This window comes from Antedon bifida, chromosome 9 (genome assembly GCF_963402885.1).
Source record: "Antedon bifida chromosome 9, ecAntBifi1.1, whole genome shotgun sequence".
Taxonomy (NCBI): domain Eukaryota; kingdom Metazoa; phylum Echinodermata; class Crinoidea; order Comatulida; family Antedonidae; genus Antedon; species Antedon bifida.
Window position 1 is genome coordinate 13,557,266 of NC_136234.1, and position 24,854 is coordinate 13,582,119.

The window sequence follows — 24,854 nt, forward strand, 5'->3', positions numbered from 1 at the left end:
AACTGGTTTTATATATTGGAACAACATACACTAACGTTGAAAATTATTATGAAAATTTATGGGTAATGACTCTATGCTTTTTTTAACCTTTAAGTTGGTCATTTATGAAAGGTTAAATAGTATTGGTAAAAAAGGGTTTTTATGTATAAAGTATATCATGTAACAGAATTCAGTAATATTTAACACAAACCGCTATTAAGGCCAATTTACAGACGAGTGGTAACAAAACCCCTGCATTCACTGCTCGGCCACTTGACTTGACTAATTGAATCTTGATGCAAACACAGACATTGACATTTTATTTCTAAATTATATCGGTAATTACTTCATCAACAAACCTGCCTTTTAAAGACATTTAATTTGGTTTTATAATTGGCCAACATTAGACAGTAACTGCATACAGCAATAAAAAGTAATCATGAAACCAATCTCCTGTTTCAAATTTTTAAAAATCAAATTTCAAAATTAAATCATCACATTAAAACATATAAAAAATGATAGTTTTTTTCTACTTTGTAGTTAAATATCAATTTATATACATATATGTCTTTTCTGTTACTTAGCATTGATATAATATAATTATAAACAAAGATACATGCATGTTGTTTTATTATACTTGAGATATGAACCGAGACAAATTTCCCTGGCGCTGTAATGAAAGTATATTACAAGATAAAAGAATAATAGAAAATGGAACATAGAATAGAACATGGTAACTAAGAACATCCATTGTAACTGTTGTTCATACAAACATTTTGAAATTTGAATTTTACAAAATATATACAACAGATGTTTGTTTCCATAATTTCTATACTGAAAACATAATTTGATTAACAATCATGACTAAAGATGTTCTATATAACAATAAAGGTGTTCTACATGTAAAAATGAATATAAAAAAATGAAGGTGTTCTACATGTAAAAATGAATATATAACAATGAAGGTGTTCTATATGTAAAAATGAATATATAACAATGAAAGTGTTCTATATGTAAAATTGAAGGTGTTCTATATACAACAATGAACGTGTTCTATATCTAAAAATGAAGGTGTTATATACAAAAATAAAGGTGTTCTATATGTAAAAATAAAGGTGTTCTATATGTAAAAATAAAGGTGTTCTATATGTAAAAATAAAGGTGTTCTATATATAAAAATGGAGGTGTTCTATATGTAAAAATGAAAATGTTCTATATATAACAATGAAGGTGTTCTATATTTAAAAATGAAGGTGTTACACAACAATGAACGTGTTCTATATGTAAAAATGAAGGTGTTATATACAAGAATGAAGGTGTTCTATATGTCAAAATGAAAATGTTCTATATATAAAAGTGAAGGTGTTCTATATTTAAAAATGAAGGTATTATATATGAAAATGAAGGTGTTATATAAAAAAATGAGGTGTTCTATATGTAAAAATGAAGGTGTTATATACAAGAATGAAGGTGTTCTATATGTCAAAATGAAAATGTTCTATATATAAAAGTGAAGGTGTTCTATATGTAAAAATGAAGGTGTTTTATACAAAAATGAAGGTGTTCTATATGTAAAAATGAAGGTGTTATATATATAAAAATGAAGGTGTTCTATATGATTGTGGGATTATACTATACTTAGCCATGGGATTATTCATTCATTCAGCAATATATATTTACATTGTTTATATACAATATTGCAGGGATCTTACAGTAAAAAGTTTCATACACAGTAATAATGAAGATGCTCTATCTATGATAATAAAGACGCTCTATACAAATATAATAATAATAAATTGAAGAATCAACATGTTGAAACAGCATTGTTTACAAACCTGCTTGTTCTTTGTCCACCTTTTCAAACAACTCTCTCCACGACGGCTCAACAAACATAGAATGATATTTAGTGTCAATAGCTCCCAGGTACTTTGCAAGAGATGAATTCCCTGAAATGGCAATTACATATCAAGTTTGTTTTAATCAATAGTGATGATGATAACATCAGCACGTAGGAGGCTACTTGACTTTGTGATTTCTTCTTACGAGTTCACTGACCAGCAGTAATAATAAGTGCCTCTGATAAAGGACCAAAGATTTAATATATATAATAATATTATCAAATAATTTAATTCTAAAAGTTAATATAACTAAATTAGAATCAACTTAATTATAAAAATAAAAGTCAGTATCTAGATATTTGAGAAGGATAGTATTTTTAATTTTATTTTATTCAATACACATTCAACAGAAACAAAAACATCCACTCATTAGCGACGAGGGCACATCCCCATACTTAGGTTTGGGTTTAGATTTTTTCTCTCTGTAATATGTACAGCGCTTAGAGGTTTCACAACATTATGCGCTTTATAAATCCAGGATATCAAATTAAAAAGGCGGAGAGGAAAGAAAAACAAAATAATACAAATATTCTATCATCAAACAAGTTTTACAATTTTAGATAAACTAGATAAAATATCAAAATGTAACATTCTGATTTTATTAACTTTGTTCTCTAGAATTAATATTAATCTTTGGAAATTATCAGAAAATAGTGATAAATAATGAGACTGTTTTAACACAATACTGTCTGAGCTCAAAATGGTGAATTTAAATGTGAAATTGTAACGTTCAAGAAATTAATTCAAGAAATGACAGTGTAAGGTTGATATAGAAGGTAATTAGTAGGGTTTCAGACATTGTAATTGTATTCAGAATAGGAGATGGGTAAAATGTCATCCTCTGCTGAATTAGTTTGTTATGAGAAGGAGGAAATTGATTTGCTAAGCCTGCTTAATGAAAATAATTAAAAGATTAAATCATATCATATCACTAATATGATACAGTCTCCGAAAAAAAAATTATATCAATTAAATCGAAAATTCAATTCAATTCAATTCAGTATAGTCAATTCAATTCAATTCAGTTAACTTGTTGATTTGGAAATTTGAAAATTGAAATTAGTTTATTTAGAATTTGCTCACTTTAAATTTCTCATCAGATAAATGGAAAACGAACATAGTCTATCACTGTTTTACAAAGCATTAGTTTATTTTACAGTGATTTCATCTCTTCAATCAATCTACGAATACAGTAGTTAGATTTTCAAGATGCTGAAGCCTTATATTTAATTTCTAAGGTCATTTAACCAGGCGATTACCTATAAAATTCTTAGATAAATGCTCATAGAAACGTTCCAGAAACTGAAGGTCACTCTTTCACATCAAATAAAAAATCAAAGAAAATTTTTTTGTTCAAAGACCAGAAATTGCATTTAAAAAAAAACTGAACAAGTGTGATGTGGCCAAATATGGTAGTGATATGCCCAGATATGGTAGTGATATGACATCATCATGTCTATATATATGTGCACATCACATTTTTTCATAAAGTTTGATAGTGTAGACAGAGCTTAATTCAATGTACTAGATTGTGTTGGTCTCTTCAATTAATCTATCAGACAATGTGCATACGGAAACATTATGTGTGCCCCAATACAATAGTAAAAAAAATTCTTATTAGGTCATTGCAACCGCAATAAATAAAAAAAAAAAAACCATCAACCAAAAATATTTTTCTCTCATAAAATGTTCCGGATAACTTACCTAGAGGTATAATGTAGAAACAGACATATTTTTGCCAGTCTGGCGATTTTGTTGCAAATTGTTCAACATACGGTCTGAGTACAGTACCAACATACCCTAACCCTCCGCAGATAACCAATTTAATTGTCTGGGGTACTTTGGGGTTTTGATTACAGCTGCAAGAACAAATACTAAATTAGTAAACAAATGTAGATATTATTATTACTATTTCTCGGTGGTCTACAGGTATGAACGTCATGCTAATGAGCTGAAGGTTGTGGGTTAGACTCCCACCGGAGAATTACTTGTGATTTTTTGTGTTCTCAATGTACTTAGTATTTAAGTACAAAATTATGTCAGAGTAGGGCAAAACATTTGACCCACTACTATTTATATTACTTTAATATTTATCAAAGACTTGGTATTGTAAGTAAAAATGGGAAAATTGGTTGGTTCAATTCAATTCATCTTTTTTTATCTTTCAAAAGTAATGTTTACTTACAATTTTTGAATTTTTGTAACTAAAAACACCATTGTATCTTCAACATCAGCATTTGAAAATGTGCATACAACTCGGTGGTTCTCCTGTTGTAACTTGTGAGAGAGAACCTATCAAAAAAAAAATTTATTAAAAATTAAAAAATTATTAATTCAAATAAATTGTCCCGCAAGTTACCCTGCATGATTCTCAAATTTGTGTGATTGTCAACAGGAAGATATTTTGAGAATGTTGTTTTAAAAACACATAAAGTGCATATTATAAAGAGGCCAATATTTAAAGGAAATTACACATTTTCAACTATTAAACACAGGTGGCAACTATGTCTAATACAGGTGGCACTTGCTCTTAATATAGTATATAATTTCCTTCAAATGACCCAAATTTGAAATATGGCCGTATAAAAAACCAAACATTAATTCAGCTAAAAATATTTGACTACCTGATTTAAAGAAAATTACATAATTTTCAACTAAACACAGGTGGTACCTATGTCTAATACAGGTGGCACTTGCGCTTAATAGTTTCTTAAGTCTATAATTTCCTTCAGAATGATTAAATATACGAACAAAAGTTATTTTCGATTCAACATGATACTATATTTAAGTCCTAAACTTCTTCTAAGGAAATGAGCATGGAAATGACCACACTGATATTAAGAGTACTAGCATTAAAATAGCATTTGCTACTTAACAGTGTAATTAAAGTCTGTAAAACATTGAGTGGGTGGCCTAGCTGTAAGATAGGTGCGCTGCAAACCAAATACATAAATCAACACATGTTCTAGACTTTCCTCGACCATAGTAGTTCTAGAATAATGACCCTTAGGAGAGATTATTTTTGTGTGACATTCATCCAACCCCCATCCCCCAAACAAACAAAACTTGAAGATTAATAAAATCAGATTGAATAGGCCATTGTGTAGTTTTAATAAAGATAAACAGTTAAAATCAACCAAAACCCAATTGGCTGGTAACCAATTTGACTATTTTTTGCTTTAAATTACAGTATTTTCAGGTAAATAATTTTGATACATTTTTTTAAACCTACTCTTTGGTCTAAGGTCTAACTATTATGGAACAACAAAATGGCATTTTCAACAACAAAAATTTAACAAAATATTTTTGTCAGGGGGACAATAGCTTAACATAACATTATGGTACAATGGTTTGTTTATATGGTACCATAGTAACAGTGAACAACAAAGGATAGAATGTAAATAAGTATACACAATAAGAAGGTAAACAAATAAAATGCATTATTCTACCTGGCCCTGCCATTCGGTTGAGTTGACTAAAATGAACTTCTCTGGTATACGGTCGTTGTGTGGCCATAGTAACGATAAACGATCAGCTAGTGATTTGCGCGCTTCCTGTGAAACAAATAACATATATCATTTAAGAAAAAAATTTTGAGTCTCAATTTTCTCTCTCATAGACCATATATTCACTGTTTATAAAATATTGTTTATTTCGATACAATGTTTAAAATATATATTGTGAATGTACAATCACAAACTATTGTTGGTTCTGTGTACCACTATGAGAGCATTTTTGTCTCAATATTTATTTTTACTTCCTTCAAATTATAAAATATAATACTTATTTCCAAACATTATCGTTATTTAAATAAAAAAGAACTTCTGGATTCACTGACTGGGAAAGGGTACAATTCACGTTTGTTTTGAAAGCCTTTAGTGCATAAAGATTTGATAACTGTACACTTTATAGTATGATTTACATCTTGCACAACAAAAATGTCTGTAATTGCATACATCTTAAAACATTAACACAGTTCAAAGTTTTATTATGAAGTTAATGAAACACTGTTAACCACACATCATCATTACTTATTAGGTTGAGACATCATCAATTCAACAGTCTATGTCTAGACATAATACATTAAATGAATGAAAAGCGAATGAAATATTATTAGAATTAGGTCTGAGGCATATTTCTCTACTTTTAAAGATTTAGGGTTTAGACATGAATACATAATCAAAGGTAAACATTTATGCTCAAGGCGCACTCATACATCAATTGTTTATTTATCAGACACTCGGAAATATTTACCAAACTATAGTACATTATCATCCATAAAATTAAAGCTAAATGAAATTCTTTAAAGATTATTAATCAGTTATTATTATAATACATTACTTTTTATGAGGCACCACTACTGTTACTAGATGAGGCTAGTGTAAGCCTGTGCCAGTGAGTTTTCGAGGGTTCTAACAAACTCCACTCAGAGTGCTCTAAACTAGAAACCAATTAAATTAGCCTAGCTAATATTGTTTGTACCCTTTGTGAAAACAATTAACCTCTTTCTGTACTAGTTTATGATGACATTAGGGTGGAATTTTCTCTCAGTTATTACAGTATATTTTTTTTAGTAATTGGTCGTACAGGCCTCGGAAAAGTAGTGTAGTAACTGAAAGAGCTACCTAAAGAAATGGAAATAAAATGTCCAGACACAATCAAGGTCCAGAAACCACTAATACTTAACAGTCTAGTCCAGATATTCTCAATATAGCCTAATTCAGTCCATATTTAACTGTTATATAAACAACAACAAACCTCTTGGGTATGATCCGAGTAGTTCAGGCTATTGCTTCGATACGTTTGTCTATGGCCATGTTTTTCTTTGGAAGATGGCCGAGACCTATTAATATCTTTATGCGATGAATTTGGTGCGTTTGATGATGATAATGCCAGCGTTCCAGTTGAAACAGATTTAGGAGGAGGTTGCTCAATCAGATGTAAACCTTCATCCGATGATTTATCCTGATTACATTAAAAAAAATATATGTATTATCGCATTTAAAATTACAAATATGTTTGATAATAAATGTCCTCAACGGTAGAGCTTGATTAATGCAACCGAGTTGACCAATTGGGATGACCCATTGATCGTGATTGGTCAAATTACTTGCATCATGCTTATTTCCTTGCATTATGTCCTAGTGGGAACCAGTGGCCATATTCACCAATCACACAAATATTAAGTATTTCACTTAACTCGATAAATATTTAAGTATTTCCCTTAAATTTCATTCACAAGATTTTTTTTAATTGTAAATGTTTTCCTAAGTGTGAATAGTGAACACTGCAAGGTACAAACTATGTGGTATTAAATAGTTATGGGCTGTTAATTAAGGCAAGCTAAATTAAAACATCTAAGTTTTAAAAATAAAAAAATATATATATTATTTTGTAACCATTAATTTTAAACAAAGCAGCTACCATAATTTGGTTTCATCATTGAATATTAAAAATAATTGTTTAAGATGTGAATTTCTCTTATGTTTAAATGTCACATTAGCATAAGTCTTCTACATCTACGCGTTCTGCTACCAATTTTTCTAATTATATGTTGCGTGTTTATGGGAACCCTTATTTAGTGTGTAAGCCTTGTTTTATACGAGATGGTAATAAAAAACATGTCGTAAACAAATGTCAGGAAGGTCAATAAAGTTGCAAGGTAGCCATGATTTAATTTTAGTATTTAGGAAAATTATAAATAAATTGGAGTTGACATGCGCAAATCTTTTTTATTCATGATTTTCGTAGTCCTTTATGTAGTACATAAAGAGCTCCTACAACTACGAGGTAACGGAGCGTGACATCCGTGTTAATAAACCAATCAGTGCTTATTATACAACTTCCTCAATTTGTAAGAATACACAGATTTTCATTAATACTTAATATTTCTTCATAATCATTGTTTCTGCATATCACAACAATGAAGGTCGTAAGACTACAGAGAAACAGAAGGTAGTTAAAACATCTGCATGCTAAATAACTAATCTGTGTTTATTCCAAAATTTTTCCAGTCAATTTGAAATATGGAGGATAAGGGGGGGGGGGGGATTGTGGTATAACAAATTGGCCTAAAAATAGTAACATGAACTACTGAACTGTACCTAATGCTGTAATGCCATGCCACCCCCGCCCCCCCCCCCCCCCCTTTGGATCCAGTATGTGCCTATTCAATTGCATCAAATTGTTCCTAAAACCAATTACTGTACAGGTTTAGTTCACCCACTGATACAAACAAATGTGAAAATGAAAGCATTTGGATATTAGCCCACCATTAGCATAATGCAGAAATAAGGAATTCTGAAAATCAAACTTGTAGTTTTTAAAATATAGGTCTAGAATCTAAAAACCGAAATATTTTTGCCACAAACGATGTAAACAAATTACACTCCATTTTGGCAAATCTCCTGAAATGTTGATAATATGCTACATTATTGGGTCTTCTTAAAGGTGTATTGTCCCCAAAAAACATGAAAAATAAAGATTAATTAATCAGACTTTGAATGCAGGTTATGTTGTAGTTTTAATTATAAGCTAATCACTTCTGTAGGAAAAAAAATGTTTTCACTTATAAAATGACAAAATAAATGGATAAATTCAACCAAAATCCCATTGGCTAGCCAATTTGACTATTTTTTGCTTTAAATTACAGTTTTTAAAAGAAAATCAATTTTTTTGTGTAACATTAAAATGGCATATTCAACAAAATATGTTTAAAGAAATATTTTTTTAGGGGGACAATACATCTTTAACATGATTTTAAGTTTGAGTATGTGTGCTTATACCCAGTGCTATGTTACCCACCTCTGACTCTTGGTTGTACCCATTTTCCGAAGTCTTGGAAACATTTCCTTTATCCATTACTTCAGCCTCGAATCCAGACGTGGGAATACCTTGTGAAAAGAAAGGCCTACGGGAAGAAAGAGCAATGATGGGAAATGTCATTAAATTACACACGCTATACGCACACCAATATATATATAGTTAATATTGATTTAATATTTGGGTTATATAATAGCCATAATGAAAAGCAAACATAATGGCATTAATGTACCATAAAGATGAATAGAATGCTATTATTATTCTTGCCAACAGCAGCATGTAATTGGAATCGTGATGTATTAACAATTTAATTAAAACCTATTAAATATTTGTACTCACTACGACAGAAAATGTTAGTTACTGGTTTAGGAATAAATCATATGTTAAATGGCATAACTATATACTACTGCCAACAGTATTAGAAATTAAGTTGTCACCCCTACGTTTAAACTAAAAACAAGAACATACTAGCTGAAATGCAACATCTACTATTAAAAAATATCGATTATTTTATTGTTGTTTTTCTATGTTGTATCTCTAAATCTACTACGAAAAGACAGGTAAATGTTATCACCTTAAAACTGGTTTAGGAGTAGATTCAATACTGACATCATCCAATTCTAACTCGGGTTCACTATCACTCATATTCAACTCGTCTAGATCACCATAGAGGGAGTCATCATCTGCATTCGGTGCTTGTCCTGGAAACGCGTACTGATCCGTATCACTCTCATCACTCGCGACTTTCAGTCGCTTTAAAAGGTTGATAAACTTTTGTTTTAGATTCCGTTGCTGCAAAGGGAATATATTAGAAATTTAAATTAATTATTATTTTAAAAGCCCTAAATTTGAAGAATATATTTTATCATTTCTAATCACCAGTCTACTACAGTTTTTGAGTGGATACTGGCCCTCTCACCTTTTGTCCACATAAAAAGCAGCAAATTCGAGCTCTTGAAATATTAATTAATTTATAATAATTATAATAATTAATGTATTAATTTTTTTAAATTTTTTATTTATTTATTTTTTGTTAACACTACGGCCAACCAGGATAAACCCCTATTATATTAAGGGGACATTTTTTTATCTAGAGGATGTCCCTTTAATAGGGGTTCTACTGTATTGTATTTTACTTACCCTATTAGCTATCTGTTTAGTCCTACTACTTTTGCCATCTTCTTCAACATCGAGATCCTGTAAATAAAACATAATTATATGAAAATATATTGTTCATTTAAAAAAAATTAAACTGTTGATTTTCATCACAAAATTTATGAAGTTATTTAAAAAGTTTCAATGGTACTACCAACAATTCAAAAACAATTATTTGTCTAGAATCAATAAAGTCTACAGTTACATGTTCTCTAATTGTGTGAAATATTTGTTTGTGTGTGTGCAGAAAAAAAATTTAAAACAAACACATTAAACCTAGAAATAGATTATGTACAAATTGAAACACTAAATTTTCTCTCATTCTAAGAACCTATATTTGCTTCCTTATGGATATACGAGGTAGGTTTATTAAACCATCAATAAAATAAAGTGAAACACAAATCTGTTTTTCTTCTTTAGAAATAAACAAACCTACAAATGGAAGGTTGTGGACATATACACATGTACAGTATACAATATTTGAAAATAAATGGTAAGTTTTGCAAATTAAAGTTGATTTCCATGACAACTCGTACAATTCATTTTCCAAGAAATAATGAGCCCACAAAGAAACAAAAGTTTATCAACCATCAATATCCCTATTTTTGACACTGTCTATTATAGTTAGGTGATCACAGCTCCTCAGAATTGAAGGTTACCTTGATGATTATAATTTATTATGAAAGCTGATGAAATGTAGATATGAATTCATATAAAAATCAAGCCTATCGGATGTTGTGAAGTTAAAAAATAGTTTTTCATCTTTTTCGTCACAGTTATACAAATTTCAAAGAGCGCGCACAGCGCTTCTACGTGCCAGATTCTCTTCCAATTCTTATATTTATTTGCTCAATTCATTATCTTTTGAAATTGTCATCTTCGAGTTTATTTTGATAATTCCATCATACCAAAAAATTAGAACATGATGTGTGTCCCGTAATTTCACCTATGCTACACTGTATATAGATATACATTATATACTGTACATATTGTATATGGCATATAATAGGCACAACTAAGCACTATAAGTGTATAATAGGATGGCATACATAAACATTTTCTGATCGTATGTTAACGTACGTGCATGTAAAAAAAAATTAAGTTCAGTAAAATGATAAAAATGATCACCTATAATTCGTCAAAGTGACGAATTAAATTCTAGTTTTAGTTTTATTTGGTTCCTTATGGATGTACCAGGAAAGATTTTTTTGAAACATACTGATTTAACTATAGTAACCCTTTGTAAGATACCAGGAAAGATTTTTTTTAAACATACTGATTTAACTATAGTAACCAGAAAGAATTTTTTTGATACATACTGATTTAACTATAGTAAAACTTTGCTACATACCAGGAAAGATTTTTTTTTAGTTTCTGTTTTCGTAAACTTTATTAAATTATTATTCTGAATAGGTATGACACAAATCTTAATAGAAAATGGAATTTCCTTTGATTGTAGCCTGTATTGTGTTCCATTACATAACAAAAGCTTACGCATGCTTCATTTGCATCATAATGTATACCCCCAGGTGGTAAATCGACGATTCCAACATGTTTGTTTACAGTAACAAAAACACATACAATATGTAATAAAATTCACCACACCCACGCCATTTCAATACTGACACAGTTTATGCACATTTCATTTAATAGTCAGACATTTCTTTAAATTTTTACACTAAAAAAATAAACATAGAAATATGGAAGGCGGCTGTGGACGTTGTATGAAATATCTGTTGTTTGTATTCAACTTCATCCTTTTTATTGGAGGAGCAGGAATATTAGCTCTTGGAATAATACTATCTGTAGGAGTTGAGGATTGGATTAAAATTGAAGATCTAGAAACTGTCTTGAACAACGATGACGAGCTTTTAAAATACAGTTCGTACATCCTGTTGGGAGCAGGCTCATTCATTTTAATTGTGGTATTCATGGGTTGCTGCAGCGTAATCCGTGAAAATGGATGGCTTTTGAGTATGTATTCTGTGTTTCTGTTTTTTTTGTTTTGCGCACAAGTTACCGCTGGTGTCTTTGCATCAGCCTATGCAATGGATGTTGAGAAGGCTCTAAATGATACCATGTTATCTGGGTTTAAAATGCTTTACGGAGATGGAAAACACGCTGATGAGTTAACAAAAGCATGGCGATTAGCAGAGGTGACAATGAAGTGCTGTGGATATGATAGTGGCAATGACTATGATAACATTTATGACATAGCTGGATATTATAATATCAACAAGACAGGACAAGAAATATTTCCTAATGAGTTTCCCGAATCGTGTTGCGTTGGAGCATCGCATCCAGAGTACAAGGCTGAAAATGCTGCCGGATGTTTTGAGGGATGGGATGACGATGGTACAAATTTCCAAAATAAAAGATATTACCATGGCTTTGGTTGTAAACAGAAAATTTCCGATCTAGTAAATAAGTACATTAACTGGATCAGAGGTGGTGCAATTGGAATCGCTGTTGTAGATCTACTCTGCATGATCTTTGCAATATGTCTTTGCCAAGTATTACGTTGTATGAAATATTTGCTGTTTGCATTCAACATCATCCTTTTTATTGGAGGAGCAGGAATATTAGGTCTTGGAATAATACTATCTGTAGGAGTCGATGATTGGGTTAAAGTTGAAGAGTTGGAAACACTTCTGAACAATGATGATGAGATTTTGAAATATAGTTCGTACATCCTTTTGACTGCAGGCGTATGCACCCTAATTGCGGCATTCATTGGATGCTATGGTGTAATCCGTGAAAGTAAATGGCTTCTGAGTACATATTTTGTGTTTCTGTTAATCATGTTTTGCTTACAAGTCACTGCGGGTGCCTTAGCATCAGCCTATGCAATGGATGTTGAGAAGGCTCTAAATGATACCATGTTATCTGGGTTTAAAATGCTTTACGGAGATGGAAAACACGCTGATGAGTTAACAAAAGCATGGCGATTAGCAGAGGTGACAATGAAGTGCTGTGGATATGATAGTGGCAATGACTATGATAACATTTATGACATAGCTGGATATTATAATATCAACAAGACAGGACAAGAAATATTTCCTAATGAGTTTCCCGAATCGTGTTGCGTTGGAGCATCGCATCCAGAGTACAAGGCTGAAAATGCTGCCGGATGTTTTGAGGGATGGGATGACGATAGTACAAATTTCCAAAATAAAAGATATTACCATGGAGTTGGTTGCAAACATGTAGTTTCGAATCTGATAGATGATTACATTAATTGGATCAGAGGTGCTGCTTTTGGAATTGCAGTTGTAGATCTACTCTGCATGATCTTTGCAATATGTGCTTGCAGAAACACTGAAGATCAAAATTAAAATCAATTTGATATTGCCACGAATAATTGCTTTAAATTTATGGGCCACAATATATCAATTTCAAGATAGACAATAGTACTACATAAAATAGAAATTTAGTTGATAGTAGAGTAGATTTTTTTTAAACTACTGAATATTTCAAATCATGATATAATCAAACTATAGTTTGTATACTTTAGAAAATATTTGTGATCTACTATGAAGCAGTGTCAATGTGATCAGTCAAATAAAACATTTGACATATTAAAGATGTACTGTCCCCCAAAAATATGAAAAATGAAGATTAATTATTATTAATTAATTATTGTTCTTTCTTCACAAATAATGATTTATTATCAATTATTTCAACCAGTAGTTAGTAAACATTTTGTGTAACGTATGTCTGGCCAACTGTATAGAACAAAAATATAATCATAAACTGCAGGCAATTCTTTTTATTTAAATCTGATTGGATAGCAATTCTTTTTATCTAAATCTGATTAGATAGTAACTCTTTTTATTTAATCTGACTGGATAGCAACTCTTTTTATTTAAATCTGACTGGATAGAAACTCTTATTATTGAATGTTTTGCAACTGATCCCAATTCTATGTATCCAACTAGTTTTCTCTATTTTGTTTAATAAAAGTAAACAGCTGAATATTATTATTAGCAAGTAAAATGATAACTAGATTTGAACTCGTCACTTTGACGAATTCGGGTTATCCGCCTCGCAAACGCCACATGCACGTCATACGTTAGAATATTGCGCACAGAAAAACGATTATGCCATTGTGACCTGAAGAAAATAAAATGTTATTGTACCCTCTATTTTGTGTCTAAGTATTACAGTATACACTATGTACTGTATACATACTAAATACAGTGCAGAATAGGTGGAAATACAGGAACCCGCCTTTTATTTCAATTTTTAACATGATGACGTCATCATAATGAAACGCGTAGATGGCAATTTTGGAAGGAAATTATCTGAGCAACAACATATTAAGAGCCATTGTCTGTAAAAATCAAAGAAATATCAAAAATAGTGGCAGACTCAAAAAAATGGATTTCTTTCAAATTTTGCACATGGCTATATATGTGTTGAGAGAAATCAATTATGAAGTATTTTTTATTTCACACATATATTTCCATGGCAACGGCCAAATTTGTGTTTTTGACAAATTTTGTCCTTTTTTAAGGTTTTTTAAAATGGATATTGGTACTACTTTGATGAACGATATTTTTGTTTTGTTCATTTAATTATAAAAAATAATTAGTGTATGCATTCTAACAATGCATTGTGTACCTGTTTCATATTTTTTTTTATTTTTGATTTCATACTTTGGGAGATACCATTTATTTAAAAAGGGGTGTTTTTCACCTTTTTTAAATTGTTAAATGCAACTAAACTTTACTTCACCATAACGCCCAAAGTGGTGTATTTTTTTTAGCTGATTTATTACAAATAGGTAGTTCTAATGTTTAACTAGATTTAATTCGTCACTATGACGAATTATAGGTTATATGCATTGATTAAAATAAAGATAATTGATTTGTAAAAGATATATTGATTGATTGATTTTCTCAGAATCTTTAATTATTTATAATATATGCTAGGATCTTGCTAACGCAAATACAATAGCCGGTATCGCAATCCGATCAAAGATCCCTCTGCGTATAATGTCATAAACCACATTTGTTACATAATAATAAAGACATAAGTTTCTTTTTATCTAGATTTCATTATAAATCATGTGTATAATCTATACACTAAGAAATAAAATTGAACAAACAATACAAATAATAAAAAAAAAAATCTTATTTCGTTTCGTTACCCAAGGTGAGGCTCGATCTCGGTACCTTGAATGCTATAGACACGAGCACAGACCACCGAGCCATACACAACTTACTAAAACATGTAGAAAGATTCCTCCGTGTATTTACTATTCAGTAGCCACTTTGGTGCAGATAGATTATTACATACCGCAATGAATTATAATTTATTACTATGATGACATCTTTAAAAATTTTTAAAAATGATGCACTGTCAAACTATATACTTTTAACTTTAATATATGAACTTCTTAAGAAAGAAAGTTAATGTTAAGTTTGTTATTTCGGCCTAAGAAAATGTCAACATTTGTTTGATTGTCGAAATTAATTTTTTTTAATTCAATATGCAATTAATGATGACTTAATCAACTTTTGTTCTCTTAATTTGATAATAAATCATACATATGATACATACACTTCAAGAAAATGAAATAAAAAATATGTGTTCCCCAGCATTCTGACAATATATATTAATTTTAAAAATTAGCATATTTTCACTATTTTGTTAACTTATACGTGCGTAGCCTGTCACTTTTGACGTGCTTGTATAACGCAATTTCGAGTTGAAAAGTGAATCAAATATGATGATATTATTAAAGAAAGGTTGTAAAACAGAAATCGGGCAAAAAGAGTGCGCATTAACGTTTAACGCGCAGTGCGCGTGCACAATTCTGCGCACTCGTGGCAATTTCTTAAACGCTTAAAATTGCCTGAAACGTACTCTAATTTCATCGAAAATAAATTTTGACAATTTTAAAACTTTTAAGCGCGCGTACGCATGCGTTATATGCGCTACGCACGTAATTATATTGCCATATGATGAAATATGACCTGAAATTTATGAGTACCAAATTTTGTTTAAAAATGATTCATGCTTGTGAAGATATGATTACAAACGTGATTTCGTTAAATCGCGCGTAGACCGCGTAATTTATGATTGCGCACCGTGAAAACATAACCACATCGATTCCTGGCCATAAGGAATATACTCTGAAAAATTGACTTAGCTAGATGAAACTGATATCAAGATAATTCACGGACAAAATAGTGCTAAGGAAAGAATAAATAAATAAAGATCCTGACAGAATCAAGAGGTTATATGCATATCATGCATATAACCTAATAAGTGATTTCTAAAATAAAATACTGGGGTAATTTAAAAATCTACAAGCAGTGTTGCGAGTATATAAAAAAAAACATGGTATATTAGTAAAAACATTTTTAATATTTTCTTTGATTATCTGATTTGAAACTCATTGGTCAGAAAAATTCTTAATGTTTTATATAGTTCTAGTTGTGTTGTGAGATTGTGACAATATTTTTAATTATAGATTCTGCAATTCCCAGTTTTAATGTCATTTTATAGGTTAAATCCTCTGGAAATTTGAATAAATTATCAGATCGTTGTGAATTTTAATCTTTGCAACAGATTACTCCTCTCTTATTTTGAAGTTCCTCTTTCATATTTTTACTTCTTTTATTTGCTAACCTAAGCAGATCCCACATGTCCATCCACCACCACTTCCGTCCATCCACCACCACTTCCGACTACCACCCCACCTCCCAACCCCCCTACCCCGACAATAACCACAAAAAGATAAAATGCAACACTTTGGTTGATCATCCACTATAGAGTGTCAAATTCATGCAGTCAAGCACTACTCACACTGCCGCTACCATTGCCCCAACCAATAGACGGATTCAAACAACTCCATCCCACCTTCTCCCCCCTTCTCCAAGCCCCCACCCACTCAAGTTAAAAATTGCAATGCAAAAGATATAGGACATAAAGTTAAGTTTTTAGACCCTCGCCTCCAACCCCCTAACTATTTCAAACTCCTGGATCCACCACTTTCCGCTTCCCAAAATTGAACAAATCAAAAGTCAATGATATACTCAGCCTCAGGTATGTTAATGCTACATAACAAATATTGAAGCCCTGATGTGAAATTTCATTTCATTTAAGGTCAGCATGTAAAATATCACACTTTATATTAAATATTGGTTTTAAATTCTATATTTTTTTTACTGTGATGGTTGGATTCAGTGGTAATTATTAATTAATAATCATTATAATTAATTTAATTTCCCTTAGTTATGCATAGCAACAGTTACTATGGTAACTAAAATTGAGATATTCTTTAGATTTTTCATACTTATCTTATACAAATTTAAATTTGTAGATTATTAGCAAGCATGCCTTATTAGCATTTTCAAATTACCATTTCACAAGGTCATATTCGTAAGGACTTTCTTCTGTGATTATTTTTATTCATGAAAACCCCATATTTTATTTACAGCGGGCACCTCCCGTAAGCGGCCACCTCCCTAATAACGGACACACTTTGAAAAGCCTGTTTGTTGTTCCTATCTAATTAGTGCATTTGGTACCTACCATAAGCAGCCACCTCCCGTAAGCAGCTACGGACACCTTTTTATACTAAAAATGAGATTTTTTGTATGATAAATGACCTCCCGTAAGCGGCCACCCGAAAAATGTGATACTTATTGCATGGACCTATGAATTAGAGGTCCATGTTTATTGTATTTCTTTATATATAAGCTTTATTTCGAAGCGGTTTTAAAAACATTACTGTGAAAAGATGAGAAAACTACACAGATTTTGACCGACCAATTTTCATATGATATACCGGACCTAAACTTTGGGAAAGTCTTTCACATTCACTGATAAAGAAACCTTCACTTTTAAGTTTTAAAATTACATATAAGCAATCTCTAATCCAGGCATATGATGAATAAGGTGTTATGATTATTTTTAATAATATTAATTTATTGTTATTTTATTTTTTATATATTATATTTTAATCACAATTAGTACTGATATTTGTTATTCTCTAATTATTACTAGGCATTTTGTACTGCAAATATCAATACTTCATGTGCTGTTTTTTGTCATGTACCGTAACCTGCAGTCTTGTTAGAGGGTCAAGCTTAAAGTATACTTATTTGACCTCCTTTTACACTTCTTTGTTTTTTTTACATACAAGTATCTCTATATATATATTTTTTTTAATTAGTTTGATTACCTTATTGTTTATAAGGGTGTAAGGGCGTGTGGCGCTGTGTGTTGGACGTTCGACTACTGATCGTTAGACCGAGGTTCGAATCCAACTCTCGCCGCATTGCTTGTATCCTTAGGCAAGATACTTTACTTACGTTTGCCTCTCTCCACCCAGGTGTATAAATGGGTACCCGGTTAGATCAAGACACAACTTTGCGCTGATTACTAGCTGCATATATGGGAGTATGTTTCCATAGGTGTTTGATCAGGAAATGACAGGGGTAATAATGTTCAGCGCATTGAGAGCTTGCTTATATGCGCTATATAAGAATGAACTATTATTATTAGTTATCCGCTTGGTATACCAAGCGGATAACTCCTTGTAATTGTATGAGATCAATATTTTTTTTCTGTATTATTAGTTATCCGCTTAGTAGCGGATAACTCCTTGTAATCGTCCTGTTACTTTTTTTTTTTTTTTTTTTTTTTCTTATTTCTTTCTCCCCCATTTTTGTGTCTCACGTATCTCAAAAACTTGTAAACATAACATTTCATAACTTTGTCAACATATGGGCATTTACGTGAAGTTGTGCACCTCCTATTTTTGAATGACGTCAGAGTTGCGCAACGTGACTTACGTGCGTTTTTATGATTTTTTATGATTGATCATAGACTAAAAACAAAGCATAACTTTGTTTTGACACTTTGTGAAAATTTAAGTCATATCAGAGGCAAACTTTCTACGGATTAAAAATGGCATGTTTCACAAGAAGTTACGCGCGCACGCGCATTTAAAATTTCAAAATGCGCAAAATTAATTTCTAATCAACTTTTTATGCGTTTCTTGTCATTTTGAGCATGTCAAAAATTCCCACGGGCGCGCATTTTTTTACGCACGCGGTGCGCACGTAGCGTTAAAAACATATTTTTTTCTCTTGAATTATATTTTTCAAGCCTTTCCTAGTAATTTTGAAAACAATTTAGACCTTTTCCAGTTTAAATAACGCCATACGAACACGTTGAATTAGACAATTTGTGCGCGTTTTTTATGAAAAAGCTTAAAAAATCATCAAAATTATGTCTTTTTTTAAACAGTCATAGTTTCTAAAGTAAACTGTGAACCGTTTATTTTTATTACAAAATCTAGAAGTTGATGAGTTGTAGATATCGGATCATGCATCGATAAGGCTAAAAAAACATTGTGACGTCATCGTATGGCCACACGAATGTAAAATATAGGATTTTTGTCTCTTTCGTTATTGCTCATCACATTCAATGGAGCGCATCACGCTTATCTGTATTCCTTTTTCTCCTACATTTATATATTGTGTAGGTCAATCAACTTTCTTTATCATGAGATAAATATATTTTAATTTTTATGACGTCATCATGCCTAAAAATGTTAATTACGTGGTTCATTAATTTCATCTTTACAGTAAATTTTAATATGTAATGGCTCGTAAAAATAAAACGTGATAATCACGATTAAAACGTTTTCTGGAAGCTATTGGATTGTAGATACGAATTCATGTAAACATTTTGCCAATCGAATGTTGTGACGTCATCATATGGCCAGTTGAATAAAAAAAGTCGTATTTTCATATTTTGCGTAATAGTTCATCACATTTAAAAGGGTGCGCATCTATATTTTAAGTATTCAAATTTCTTCTACACGTTAATATGTTGTTCCTGAGATAATTTTCTTCTGAAATTGCTATCTAAGTGTTTCATTTTGATACCGTCGCCATGTTAAAAATTGGAATAAATGGCGGGTCCCGTAATTTCACCTATTCTACACTGTATGTAATATGTATACAGATTATACTGTTTGCATGTATATACTATATGACACAAAATTGACAGAATTCAGCACTAACAGCATATCATATTTTTCAGTTCTTGTCATAATGCCATAATCTTTATCTGTGTGCAATATTCCAACGTATGACGTGCACGTGGCGTTTGTCGTGGTGCGGATAACTAACTCGTCAAAGTGACGAGTTTCATGTCTAGTTCTTCTTTCCTTCCTTCCTTTTTGTGAGTCGTGTTCCTCTAAAATGTGTAAACATAACATTTCATAACTTTGACAACATATGGGCATTTACGTGAAGTTGTGCACCTCCTATTTTTGAATGACGTCATAGTTGCGCAACGTGACTTATGCGCAATTTTATGAATTTCAATGATTGATCATAGATTAAAAACCAAAAGTCATTTAGTATTGACACTTTGACAAAATTTAAGTCATATCAGGGGCAAACTTTCTACGGATTAAAAATGGCATGTTTGACAAGAAGTTACGCGCGCACGCGCATTTAAAATTTCAAAATGCGCAAAATTAATTTCTAATCAACTTTTTACGCGTTTCTTGTCATTTTGAGCATGTCAAAAATTCCCACGGGCGCGCAATTTTTTATGCGCGCGGTGCGCACATAGCGTTAAAAACATATTTTTTTCTCTCGAATTATATTTTTCAAGCCTTTCCCAGTGATTTTGAAAACAATTTAGACCTTTTCCAGTTTAAATAACGCCATACGAACACGTTGAATTAGACAATTCGTGCGCGTTTTTTTATGAAAAAGCTTAAAAAATCGTCAAAATTATGTCTTTTTTTAAACAGTCATAGTTTCTAAAGTAAACCGTTAACCGTTTATTTTTATTACAAAATCTAGAAGTTGATGAGTTGTAGATATCGGATCATGCATCAATAAGGCTAAAAAAACATTGTGACGTCATCGTATGGCCACACGAATGTAAAATATAGGATTTTTGTCTCTTTCGTTATTGCTCATCACATTCAATGGAGCGCATCGCGCTTATCTGTATTCCTTTTTCTCCTACATTTATATATTGTGTAGGTCAATCAACTTTCTTTAGCATGAGATAAAAATATTTTAATTTTTATGACGTCATCATGCCTAAAAATTTTAATTACGTGGGTCATTAATTTCATCTTTACAGTAAATTTTAATCTGTAATAGCTCGTAAGAATAAAATGTGATAATCACGATTAAAACGTTTTCTGGAAGCTATTGGATTGTAGATGCGAATTCATGTAAACATTTTGCCAATCGGATGTTGTGACGTCATCATATGGCCAGTTGAATAAAAAAAGTCGTATTTTCATATTTTGCGTAATAGTTCATCACATTTAAAAGGGTGCGCATCTATATTTTACGTATTCAAATTTCTTCTACACGTTAATATGTTGTTCCTGAGATAATTTCCTTCTGAAATTGCTATCTAAGTGTTTCATTTTGATACCGTCGCCATGTTAAAAATTTGAATAAATGGCGGGTCCCGTAATTTCACCTATTCTACACTGTATGTAATATGTATACAGCTTATACTGTTTGCATGTATATACTATATGACACAAAATTCAGCACTAACAGCATGTCATATTCTTCAGTTCTTGTCATAATGCCATAATCTTTATCTGTGTGCAATATTCCAACGTATGACGTGCACGTGGCGTTTGTTGTGGTGCGGATAACTAACTCGTCAAAGTGACGAGTTTCATGTCTAGTTATTATTATTACTATGATACCTGTTATCATTGTTTCACATAACTTGTATTATTTTTGAAGTGTGAAAAATTGAATAAAAGAAAGAAAGAAAGATAAAAGCTTTTAAAATTTGTCTGAAAATGCTAAAAAAATACTAAACCACCTTATTATAAATAATAATACAATTAGCTGGAAAATTGAGAGGCTTGTTTCGTTAAGAATATCGTGTATAGCCATAATACGTGATTTTGGACCTTTATTGGCAGAACCTCCCGTAAGGGGTCACCGCCCGTAAGTGGCCACTTTTCCAGGTCCCGAGGGTGGCCACTTACGGGAGGTTCAACTGTGTTTTAAAAAACAATTATCCTTAGTTACGCATAGAAACAGGTTCTAAGATAACATAAATAATACATTTTGACATAATTTGACCCAACAAATGACCCTTTCACAAGATCAGACATTTTCTGGGATTCAGTAGATAAGTAAATTTGGGGAAAAAGTAGTAAAGCTATGTAATCAATTTTTTGTAGTCATGAAACCCCATATTAAAAACATTGTACTTAGTTACGTATAGAAACAGTTACTACATAACACTATAGGTAAAATGTAATTTTTTTTTTCATGAAAACTCCATATTTATTTTTTTTAAATTATCCTTAATTATGTAAACAGGTTTAAGATAAAACTAAAGGTAAAGACTTTCTTTCTGAGATTATTAGGATTCAGTATTTAAAGTAAATTTGGCAAAAAGTAGAAATGTAAAACTATGTAGAAAAAATGTTTTGTATTTATGAAAAAACCCTTATTTTAAAAATATTTTCGCATAGAAACAGTTACTATGGTAAAATGTTGACCTCATTTGACCTCAAAATGAATGAATTTACAAGGTCAAGTTTGTCACCACTTTAAGATTACTGTATTAGAATGCAGTAAAAGTAAAATTGAGAAAAATTACAAATGCAATCAATTCTTTGTATTCATAAAAACGCCATTTTTTTTGTTTTTTTTGTAAAATTACTTTCCTTTATAGTTAAACATAGAAATGGTTGCTAAGGTAACATTATAGGTAAAAAATGAAAATTGTTGAGAATTTTTATGAACTATCTTGTAAATTTTGATCAAACATTAATAGTTGTAGTAAAGTGGGGACCTGTCCTGTTTTGCATTCTGACCCCTTTTGACCTCAAATGACCTATTTACAAGGTTAGATTTTTTGGGAGGTCTTTCTGTATCTCTTTACACAAAATAGATGTAAAAATTTAAAATTTCTGGCAATTAATTAAATTAAACCTGGCAACACATTCTCCTATTTTATCTAACCTATTCGTATGACTCAAGTAACATTATGACAAGCCACATACATTTTATTGGATTAGCCATATTTAAATTGTGTTTCATGTGTTTTGTTTGTTGATATTTTGTTTGTATTTTTTTGTATTTTCCGTATTTTCCTGGCAACACAAAACCTATGTACGTAATTTACCCCAGTATTTTTTTCGTGATTACTGTTGACAAACCTATTGACTATCAAATTACAAAACCTCATTAATATAAAAACACCACTTTGGAAGTTATAGGTACGTTTATGAGGTATACTTTTATAAAAAAAATATTTTTTAAAAACACCCCTTTTTAAAATAATGGTATCTACCAAACTCCATTTTGTAAATTTTTTTTTTCTTTAAATGGAACTCAATACATGTTGTTTACACTGCTATAAACAAAAACTGTATACTGTAAGTATTTTTGGTTAAAATAAGTATACAAGTTTGTACTTTTTCACTATAGAAAATCTGAAAAATGGCAAAAACATCAAAATTTGGATAATTGACTGTTGTCATGGCAATGGAGGCTAAAAATCAAAATGAATGTTGTAGATATGCTTTTTATTGAAATGTCTATTCATGGTAAAAATTTGAGAGAAATCCATTTTTTTACATCTGCCACCAAATCTTTGATTTTTACAGACAATGGCTCTTAACGTGTTGAAGAAATTATGATACGTAGAATATGGATGTGCGCTCATAAACTAAATATGAAAATATGACTTTTATAATTCAACTGGCCATTTGATGATGTCACAACATCCGATGTGGAAAATTTGTACATAAATTCGTATCTACAATTCAACAGCTTGAAGAAAATCTTTTGATGATGAGTATCACTTGACTTTTCATTCTGAGGAGCTATAACATTGAAATTTATTAGAATGATAAAAATAAGTGACCAAAGTTATTCACGCTTTTGCACATGATGACGTCATAAAAATTGTATAAATGGTAAATCATGCGAAAGATAATTGATTGACCTAGACAATATAAAAGTATGGGGGAAAATGGAATAGGGATAAGTGGAGATGCGCTCTATTTAATGTGATGAGCTATGACGAAAGAGACAAAAATCCTATATTTTATATTCGAGTGGCCATACGATGACGTCACAATGTCCGGTTAGCCATATTGATGCATGATCGGATATCTACAACTAATCTACTTTCAGAATATGTAATAAAAAATAAACTTCACCATGTAGTTTGGAAACTATGACTGTTTAAAAAAAGGCATAATTTTCATAAATTCTTGAAAATTTTCATCAAAAATGCGTGCGAATTGTCCAATTCGAAGTGCTCGTATGATGTGATTTTAAGTCGAAATTGTTTAAAAAGTTTGTAAAATTATTAGAAAAGGCTGGAAAAACATAATTCACGTCAAAAAAGATGCCTTCAGCGCTACCTTTCAATTTAAATTGTTATATGATTTTTTATCTATGTTAAATACGCAAAATTCATAAAATCGCTTGTAACTTACGTCTTGCGACTCTAATGTCATATAACGAAGTTTCTTGCACATCTACAGTTAGAGGTTAATTTTCTGACAAAGTTATATAATCTTATGTTGACAAGTATTAGAGATACGCTGCAGACAAAATTTGGGGAAAGAAAGAAGAATAAGATAGGAAAAAAATTAAAAATTCCCGGCCAATAACAAGGGGTTATCCGCCAATTGCGGATAACCAATTATAATAATTGCACTGATGAAGAGCTAGTATTGCTCGAAAGCTCTGATAATTTTTCTGGCTGTTTACTTTTATCGTTTTGATTTTAGTATTATTTTCTTTTGTATCCAGCCACTGATACACACAGCAGCATTGTCATTTTTTCAGTAATTTGCCTTTGGATTTATATGAAAAAAGTAATGTACATAATTATTAGAACAATTGAATTTTGAATTGAGTATTAATACTTTGTTTACAATTTGCAATACTCAGATTTTACTATATTGTAGTATTGTTTTTTATGTATATCATATAATTTATTTTA

The 24,854-nt window shown here is 30.9% G+C and overlaps 3 protein-coding genes across 5 annotated transcripts in view; 2 read left to right on the forward strand and 1 right to left on the reverse strand.

Moving 5' to 3' along the window:
- LOC144852162 (protein YIF1B-A-like) overlaps positions 1–24,854 on the forward strand; it is a 238,405-nt gene that overhangs the window by 25,551 nt on the left and 188,000 nt on the right. The gene's annotated exons all lie outside the window — the stretch shown is intronic.
- Positions 1–24,854, reverse strand: part of LOC144852145 (phosphofurin acidic cluster sorting protein 2-like) — a 72,619-nt gene that overhangs the window by 14,028 nt on the left and 33,737 nt on the right. For both annotated transcript variants that reach the window (XM_078709885.1, XM_078709884.1), the window contains exons 7-14: positions 9,840–9,896; positions 9,274–9,491; positions 8,682–8,787; positions 6,636–6,842; positions 5,327–5,431; positions 4,063–4,169; positions 3,582–3,736; positions 1,815–1,925 (exon numbers count right to left, since the gene is read on the reverse strand). In XM_078709885.1, coding sequence (XP_078566011.1) covers positions 1,815–1,925; positions 3,582–3,736; positions 4,063–4,169; positions 5,327–5,431; positions 6,636–6,842; positions 8,682–8,787; positions 9,274–9,491; positions 9,840–9,896 — 1,066 coding nt within the window. The remainder of the gene's footprint in view (positions 1–1,814; positions 1,926–3,581; positions 3,737–4,062; positions 4,170–5,326; positions 5,432–6,635; positions 6,843–8,681; positions 8,788–9,273; positions 9,492–9,839; positions 9,897–24,854) is intronic.
- LOC144852150 (uncharacterized) lies at positions 11,542–14,635 on the forward strand. The gene has a single exon (XM_078709896.1). It carries the CDS (start codon positions 11,555–11,557, stop codon positions 13,187–13,189), a length of 1,635 nt encoding a protein of 544 aa, XP_078566022.1. The 5' UTR covers positions 11,542–11,554; the 3' UTR covers positions 13,190–14,635.